The following is a 9,715-nucleotide window of genomic DNA, read 5'->3' on the forward strand; positions in this document are numbered from 1 at the left end:
TTACTCATATCGGAGTATCAGCACATCAAGTCATTTGTCAAGAAGAAGATGGAGTCTTCCTCCGATCCTGATCTCAGCAAGATGTTTACCACCATGCTAACAAAAACAAATAAATATCTGAACGAGGCACTAAAGTGCGATGCAATCCTTGTTGCAACTGTGCTTAATCCCAGCTTCCGGCTTTCAATCTTCAAATTATCGTTCCCTGCCAAGCACAAGTACACATTCAACCTAATGAACAAACTTGTCAAAACCCAAAAAGCTCAAGTTGAAGCAGCATCAGTACCGTCCAGACCAGCCCCACCAGTTGTCAATAAACCCGAATCCAGCAAGAAAGCTCGCAAAGAGATTGACTACTTTCCTGATGCAGTCGAGGCGCCTTGCACAGATGAGCTCAAGATCTATCTAGGAGGTAAGTATAAGTTACCTACATCCGAGGCAAGTGGATGCTTGAAATGGTGGAAGGTAAGTAGTCTTTCATTTCTTCCTCGAAAAATCAATTAGTATTAAACTTTTTTGTTTGTTACACCACCGCTCAAATTTGAGCTCGGGTTGACGATGGCCCAACGTTGCGGTCGGCAAAAGGTTGGCCCGGGTGGGCGACGACCTGCCCGCCCAGAGTTCAACCGCGGGATCGGATTCCATTGAAGATTGGTCGGGCCGCCCTTGACCCGACCCATCCAGCACCGCGGGCTGGCCAACTAAGCCAACATGTTGTGTCAGGAGAGGCGGCTTCACCTGGGTCGGCCGTGGCTAACCCAGCCAACCCATCCCGGCTCTGATCAGCATGCCCACGGCGGAAGCTGGTTGGGCATAACAAGAGCCCAACCAGCTTCACTCAGCGGGTGGGCCAAGCCAATCAAGGCTGGCGCTGAGCAGCGCGCCAACGTTGCACTCTGGTTGAGCCCGCGTCAGGCCAACCAAGAAATAAATTAAAATGTTTTTTTAAAAACAGATTTTCTGAGTCTCTCTCCATGTTTGGAAAGAGGCTACATAAGTGAGAAATTGCAAAAAAAGAAAAGAAAAAAACAGGTCTTTGCGATATTTCAAAATCTTGCGTCTAACAAGATTCAGAAAATTTGGATTATATTGTTTATTTTCACAGGATTTACCATTGATCAAGGCTCGTGGTGCAGCTGCTAGTGAATTCCCTTCCAGGGGCAGTTGGGCTGGTTGCAGGCCCGGGTTCGAGCCTGCCCGGCGCGAAGCATTTTTGCCGGAACGTCCTCACGTGGCCGGGCCCCGACGGGAGGCCACCGTTGAGAGCTTGCCGACGGCCCCACGTGGGACAAAAGACCCACGGCAGGCCAACGTTGGGGAGTTCTCCGACCGCGGCCACAAACGTGGGCCCCACGTGGGGGTTTGCGCCGACGGAGGCCCGCCCGCGGCTCGCGATCACTCCCGCTCGGAGTGACAGCCAAATTTCAGGGCGGGGTCGGGGGGGTTGTCTCAACATCAGGTCCCACGTCAACCCGCGGTTGGCCGCGGTCAGTGGTGTAGGACCATGGTCGGGAATTTCCAACTTTGGCGCTCTTAGCCAGGGACTATCTGGCCTGCTCGGCAACCTCTGCAAGCGTGGAAAGGTGTTTTTCTGCTGCAGCCGATACCTGTGGTGGAGATCGAGGAAGTCTAGCCGCAAGAACCATTGAGCGCTGTGTAAGTTCTCATCAATGGCTGACTCAAGGAGTTGAACCAGACGACACTTTTAAGACTGCGCAAAACATTATCACCCAGGCCAACTCGCAAAGGGCATCCGAAAAGAAGATGACCCCCAAAGACTCGGATTTGTATTTTTTTCATTCTTATTTTCTCTATCCTATCATCAGTGCAGCAAAAAAAAAATCCTCACGATCCAGGATCAATCCTGTCTTGGTATTGCAATACTATACAATCAAATGCAATACTTTGTATTGGCTCCTCGATACAATACTATGGTATTGTATCGAGGAGCCAATACGATACACCTCCTTCTGATAACATGGATTTGAAAACCGATCCGATCCTATGTATTGACCAATACATGTCTCGGATTGGATCGGTTGCAGCGTTGCACCCAGAAATGGTCCCAAAACGCGCCGCAAGTGACTCTAGCTTACCCATCGCAATTGATTCAGCCTCAGAAAACGAACCAACCACGCGGCCAGTTGATGCTGAACCCAAAGCTTCTTGCAAGAAAAGCTGGGTTTTTGGCAATATTACAGTTTCCAACGCTTGCAACAATGGCTTGAACATACCTCTTGGTACCTGCATCCAGCGCTTCAACCAAGAGAGCTTTCTCTGCCACACACAAAATCACGAGTCCCTGATCTGCCCAAAAGACTGACCAACTGAAGCTATCATCGATGTCTACAACATCAAATTACCCACCTTGTAGTTTTTTTTTCTTTCATCTATCAATTGTATTTGCTAAAAAAAGTAAGGAAAAGGTCCTCTAAATTGAGAAGTTCCTCTGCCATATTATTGCAGCGGAGGTCAAAATGATTTGGAGAAGAGGAGATCAATGCCTCTCCTCTGCTTCTCCCCTATACAGAGATACCCGACCGGATACCTGGTACGTGACCCGAATCGACCCGGTATCCGGTCGGGTATCACCGGATCGGAACCTTAACATATGACATCCATACCCGGTGGCGTTACCAACTCACCAAGATGGATTGCTCTTGGCGAGTGGGTACACACACCAGCTTGTCGCCGAGAGTGATTCCTCTCGACGGGCTGGTATGTATAATGTACACCAGCTTGCCAAGATGACTTCCTCCCGGCGGGCTGGTATGCGGACACCAGCTTGCCAAGACTTCCTCTTGACTGGCTGGTATACCTGCACCAGCTCGCCGAGAGGGCTTCCTGTCGGCTGGCTGGTATACATACACCAGCTCGCCGAGAGGGCTTCCTCTCGGCTGGCTGGTATACATACGCCAGCTGCTTCCTCTCGGCGGGCTGGAACACGCACACCAGCTCTCCAAGAGGGCTTCCTCTCGGCGGGCTGGAACACGTATACCAGCTCGCCAAGAGGGCTTTCTCTTGGCGGGGTGGTAAACATACATAAACTGGCCGAGAAGGCTTCCTTGCTTACTTAGCCGCAAAGAAACTCCACACCCGCGGGTACCTGCTTCCTGCTCCTCAGAGGGGTGCGGGTGCGGGTGCGGGTGCTGAGAATGAGCGGTTTTTTTGGGGAGGTACCCATGCACCTGTGGCGGGTACCCGGGTATCAAGTGACATCTTTAGTAATAGTAGATAGTAGAAAAAAACAGCGCCAGGAAAGGTTCTGAGAGCTTGTCTTCTTCTATTTTCTTTTTCATCTCATCATTGTACCCTTTGATTTTGTTTTCAATCATCTCAATCAGTTCTTCAACTTCAGAAATCTGTGAATATTTTTCCATCCCCAAATCAGTCAGGAAGAAGATTTGCCTGTTTTTAGAAGTTAGGCGGTGAAAATAATTTGAAAACATCAAGATTTCTCCACAGTATTCTTTGATCTTTGCAATTTTCTCTTGATCTTTAAGGGATCTGAAACCATTAATAATTTCATAAAATCTATGATTCAAGTACCTGATCATATTTCCCAACCCATGAATCAACTGGATGCTGGATGACATCAAAGTTAATTTCATATTGAGAAATGGTCCTTTTTCAAGTTCAAGAACATCTACATGATATGTGTCTTGAATAAATTCAATAAAATGACAAGCAGCAATCCTTTTCTGTGAATCCCATCCAAAATTCCCATCATGCTGGAATGAATTGAATAAGTGTTGAAGGTGTTTTTATATTGAAACAAAGCTTGCATTCTCATTAAAAGTAGATGATCCTGATACCTCTATTGATTCCAATTCTTCCAACTTTTCAAATAGAAAATCAGTTGCCACCAATGGATACCATGGCACATCATGTTGCCAGACATGAGTGCAAAATTTTCCCTTTACAACCTCCTTGATGTATTGGAATTTTAAGTATCTAAGATTTCTTCCCTCAAGAACTTTTTTGAGAAAACATCATATTAGGGAAGAATGAAAATCAGCAAGGTTTTCTTGACCAAAAATTAGAGCTTTTTATCATACCTTCAAAGAAGCTCCTGAAATGTGATAAATCATCCATTCCTGGGAAATGTCCTTGAACAATTTGAGATCCTGTGAACTCCTGAAGAATTTGATGCTTGGATAAATATCTTGAATACATACAGGTAATGGCAATCCCTATGATATCTGTCTTTTCATAAAAATTCTTTAAACTTTGCTTAGATATAATTTCTTGCCTGTACATATAGTTGAGAATTTCAAATATATTGTTTTGGAGTGTTAAAGCAATGCTGTGATTCACAAAAGAATATGGTTCACCATTTTCTTTAAAAGACTCAATCTGATAGAACAGATCAATCAAGTTTACACTCTGAAATTTTAGCTCATCAGAAAACATTGCTTCAACTACATCTGGATCCATTTTGCTGTCTTGAAATGGTTTTTTTGAACATCTAGTAAGTTCATCATGACCAATAAAGCTTTGCATTTGAAGGGTGATTTCATTCCTGTTTTCCATTTTTTTTATTCTATGCATCACTCTTTTACCAATTAGTGTGCTGAATGATTCCAGCTTTTCAATACTTGCTAAGAATCCACTTTTCACCTCAGCACTTTTCCAATATTCTGGTTCAATCCCTTCAAAGAAGTAAGACCTTGTTTTGGCCAAGCTTTTCTTCATGGTAATAAAATCATGCCCAAAAGAACTATCTGAACCATTGAATTGATTTTAATTTCATATTAAAGTTCAAACATGAATAGGAAATGTTACAATATTAACAAATCAAGATATCTTGGCTGAGTAATTTAAATTAGAACATTCATTTGACTTACCAATTTCTGGGAAAACACTGCCTGTTTTATAAAACCATTCCACTGATTCCATATAATCCTTCAGTCCATCTTCTGTGGTTTTGGGAAATGAAAACTCTGGATCATGTGCTTTATCTGCAATTTTGGCAATTGAATTGAATATTGTAACATCTTTGCCTGTTTTACCACAGTTTGCTTTTTTTTCTTTATCATATCAGAATGCAAGTTAATTTCAGAATTTAGGAAAGGAAAAATGTAATCACCAATTATATTTTCCATGGATTGGATTCCTACTTGCAAGAATAAGATGATCCAGAATGCAATCTGGTTGAAACCAATGAAATTACACATTGATCATGAGTCTGAGAAATTATTTGTACAGGTGTGATGAATATATTTATGTGATCAAAAGTAATTTTACTGTGAGTTTATATCTTTTTGGTATCAAGCAGATTCTTCTGGCAAAAAAATGGAGTCTTTTTAGGAGCCAGAGCTCACAATGTGTTTGGCCAGACATTCAGATTTGCTTAATTTACAGCTGTTCAAACCCTTGCCTGAATTAAACATTCAATATGTTGTATTCAATGATCAAACACAAACTTCATGCACTTCATACTAGAAATTTAGAGCTTCCAGCCGTTTTGACAAGCCCCACATATTTGTACAATTTTTGGCTGTATAAATCTTTACCTCAATTGAACAGGCAGTATGTCAATGTCAGTGTAATAGTATAATACGCTTTCAAAAACCAAATTCAGACAAAGTAAAAAAGGAGTATCTTGGTCTTGATTGTGCTTTCAAAATGCTTTTAGCTGCAGTGTGGGGGATCAAGGGAGGGAAATCAGTTTCAGATGGATCAGGTCTTGTGACAATACATATACAGGCTTGGAAAAACAACTCCCAAAAAAAAATTGATGTTGCGCAGACAGCCAGCTTTTGACCCCTCCCAATGTGCACTGGGACCCTTTTTTGGGATTTGTCAGCCAAATCAGGGGAAATTTGGGAATCATTGACCAATTGGAGGACTTCAGTTCCTGTCAATCTGGAAAGTCAGATCTGAGCTGACAGATTTCATATTTCACATGAAAATCTAGGTCCCAACTCCCTGAAGCTCCCTGAAGCTCCCCGAAGTGATCCAGAGCTCCATATTTCAGATTTCCCTGCGAAATCTGATACTCCAGGTTTATTCAAAGTTCACGGGAAGTCCGGCTGGAGGGACTCGCAAGTGAAAACATTAATTGCTCTGTGAATGCAAAAATTTTGCGTTCTCAAATGTGAACCCCCCTGGTGCCGAAGTACAACATGACCCTCTGCTGCGGGAAGCAAGCCCCTCGCTACGGCGCGCCTGACGCGGGGAGCCTTCGGGGATCCCAGCTCGGGTGTTTTACATATTTACATATGTAAATCCAGTCAGCCAGTCCGGATACCCCTCCAGCACCGAAAAACCCACTGGAAGGAGCCAGATGTCTAAGAAAACGTATGTCAAGTTGATGCTTATCTCTCCAGATTCGCGCCTGTGAGAGCTGCTTAACCTTCTTTTTTTGGCAATCACAGGGCAGCCTGCCCGCTATTGATCCGACACCGGTACCAAAACCCTTTTCCTCCGCCGCCGTTCCCAGCCAAGCTTCTGCACATCTCCACAGACTCAGTCCGGTATGCTGACTACCGATTCCTGCGGAACATTGAGAAGGAGAGGGAGGTGCCGCTGATCTCGGATGCCGATCTGGGGATGCCGATCGAGTTGGGAATCGAGGCTGATGGGACCTACGGGCTCGGGGCGTACTGGGAGGGAGACCGAAAAGGTCGGTTGGAGCCGATAACTTGGTCAGATGCGAACCTGGATGGGTTGACGCCCCCAAAATTCATCTTGTTCTATTAGGCATCTGTCCCGATACAAATGCCGCAGACCCCCTCGACCCAGAAGACTTGGCGCTGTTGGCTGAACCCCCGCCGGCGCCCGGCTCCTCAATCTCAATCACCAATGGCAATTCTCAGAATCATACTCTGACCGTCCAGGGCACCTCTCATCCTTCTGCTAGTGGCTCCAGTTCACCCGCCCCGAGCTCAGTCCACATTCCCGACCGGCGGAAGACGGAGGTTTCCTGGCTTCGAAGGACCGAATACTTCAACGACGTTCAACACAAATCTCGCGATAGCATGTAAGTCAACCAGCGCGAGTTTTCCACGTACTTTTGACCGACTCTCAATACCTATATTCTGTTAATCTCGCCTGAAACACAAAACATCCTTATAGTAATAACCAAAAGAGTCGAGCGCAAGTGCCCGCACTACCGAAAACGAGAACCGAGAGACTGGCGCAGATTCATTCAACGTTCGACCTAATCGCCAATCTACCAATTCAGAGTCTGAAGCACCCTACGAAACCAAATCTAAAAGCGGTCGAAGCGTTCGAACTTTTACCGAACGAGTCAACCTGGGCCAATACTTATGACTTCTATCGGTTCCAAGAGAATCCGACCGACCGGTCCGACCAGAGCTCATCGATGGTCAGTCTTTCATACTCAGGACACGCTCTCTATGATCGGTCGACCTATTCCATCATCGGCCTAAGATAACTGATTCATTACTTTTTTCGTTCTTCTGCCTATTTATGACAGTCCACCTTACCGGACGAAAGGCTGGAGCATGCTATCCTACGGCCTGTGGAAATGAAGTCAGGGGGTCCAAGGCTGGCTTACTTCCTTCCAGAGAGCGCAGAGGGGGTGAATAATTACAAGCGGATCAAGGAAGAGAGAAAGATGATTGACGAGGAAGATCAGGCTGAAGATATAAAGGAGGACGATCCAGAAGCCGGGGCAGAAACTGTGTGTTTTAGAGATCCTCCATCAACGTATCAGCGAAATGCTGATCCGACCTCGATTAATTTTACCTGCAACAAAGATCAACGAGCTGCGCTTTGTTCGAGATTACGAGATCAGTCAAGAGCGTCCGATCAATCAATATCTAGTAATCTTTGACGATGGCCAAACCTCAGGGCGTCGGAAGGGGGCTTATTTCAACCCAGTTGGTCATTTCAGGACGCTACGAAAACGGAGGCCGAAGGTAAGGGGCCTGTTGAACAGCTTTTGTCGTTGACCGGCGCTTGCTCACCCTGACTTCTCCTTCCCCAGCCACAAGAGCCTGCTCACGAGGACGGCGAAGGAAACCCGCTTTGGGATGGCATCAGCGTCACCCTCCAAAACAACCCCGAGGCAATCGAATCGATTAAGGTCGTCCGCAACGAGTTGCTGGCGTCGGTCTTAGAGCCCCCGAGTGGACCCTAAGTCCAACTCACATACCCCAAACTAGTCCCGCCTCTGCCTCTACTGCAACTGTCGTCATCATTTCGGCTGGAATCGCCAAAGGGTTATAACTAGAAATTCGTGTACACCTCATGTAACTCACCCTTACTTTGTCCTCCACTATCGCTAGCTATTCATGGGCTCTGCGAGAAGAAAATCTGCGCTGGAACTCTCAAGCTCTCCTGATGGGATGCATCTTTATCCATTATCCATAAATATCGCCCTTCGTTGGCTTTCAGATAGCCTGCACTTGAAATAAACCAAGTGAGAGCTGGGTGATGAAGGCTGTCTTGAAAGAGGACGAGCTTTGTTTGTCCTGAGGGCAACTTTCATATACCTTTTTTTACAACCATTCTATCTGGCTGCTCCTAACCCCTACACACTCTCAAGCATGTATAGTCGTTGAGACCTCACCTACATTTCATCAAGCCATCTCAATATGACTATTTCACATCTTGAATGTTTTCTTGTCTGGTTTATAGACTTTTTGTTGTACTTTTTTTCTCTTGGTTTCCTTCTTGATCTGATATCTTGGTTTCTTTTTACTTTTTGGGATTTCACTTTGGATTGCTTTTTTAGTTGTGTATACCATAATGACAGGAAATTGTTTGATGTAAGGATTAGGGTGTTCAAAGTTGACTTGCATAAAATCATAATATCATAAAATCATAAAATTCTGAGGTGAAAAAAATATGTACACCCAAACACTCAATTTAGAGCAACATTTATAAAATGGTACATATAAAATCATCATTTCAAAGTTTTATGATTTTATGATTTTATGTAATGAAAATTTTATGATTTCAACTTTGAACACCTTAATCTTAGTTTGAATCAACACCTAAACCCCTGTTGGCCCATGGGTCTGCCACAACTCCAAGTGCGCAGACAGTAAAGTCAATCAAAGATGAGTTGATACTTTGGAAATTTGGTTGGATGAAGGTTGGATGGATCCCAGTACATCAGGGGAAACAAACTCCCGCTATTGTCGGTCATATATAGGGGTGTCCAAAGTTGATGTAAGTCAAATCATAACACCATAAAATCATAAAATTTTAATCTGAAAAAAATACGGACCTACTTCGCGCAGCAGCAAAAAACTCTTTGCGCACAGAATTGACCGTCCCCTGACGTCAAGCCTGCTGTGCACGCAAGCCAAAAAATACTTTGCGCATAGCGACTTCCCCCAAAAGAAGGAGGGGATTTTTCTCAAAAAAAAAATTGATTAATCAAAAGAGGGGGTCTTAACTGCCCTCTCCAAAAAATATTGGATTTTTCGGAGGTGTCCTTGTCATGTAAAAAATAATAATAATAATTAATATCCAAAAAAAGGCACCCGCTACCCCAATAGCCCACCCCGGGGACTTTTCACCTGCTAAGACTTAAGCGGTTGGGTACCCAGCCCCTTGAAAAGAAAGTTTGGGGGGCAGCAGCTCCGGGCCCGGCTATCCCCCAGCCGCGTGCCAATGGCCGGCACAGGCCATTGAGCGTAGTTGCACACTCCCCCGATGACCGGCCAGCACATGCATGCATGTGGCACAAATTACCGGTCATCAAGGGGATTATGTACTCCTCTCAATGGCCACT

At 44.9% G+C, this 9,715-nt stretch overlaps 1 protein-coding gene across 1 annotated transcript; it reads left to right on the forward strand.

The window, feature by feature from the left end:
* Positions 1-6,289: 6,289 nt before the first annotated feature.
* PtA15_14A116 (uncharacterized protein) lies at positions 6,290-8,110 on the forward strand (the record flags this gene model as incomplete). The annotated part of the gene is made up of 7 exons (XM_053162799.1): positions 6,290-6,303; positions 6,381-6,628; positions 6,706-6,985; positions 7,081-7,333; positions 7,445-7,651; positions 7,728-7,889; positions 7,958-8,110. The coding sequence occupies 7 exons, from the start codon at positions 6,290-6,292 to the stop codon at positions 8,108-8,110; spliced, it is 1,317 nt and encodes a 438-aa protein (XP_053026789.1).
* Positions 8,111-9,715: the final 1,605 nt, after the last annotated feature.

This window comes from Puccinia triticina, chromosome 14A (assembly GCF_026914185.1).
Source record: "Puccinia triticina chromosome 14A, complete sequence".
NCBI classification, from domain to species: domain Eukaryota; kingdom Fungi; phylum Basidiomycota; class Pucciniomycetes; order Pucciniales; family Pucciniaceae; genus Puccinia; species Puccinia triticina.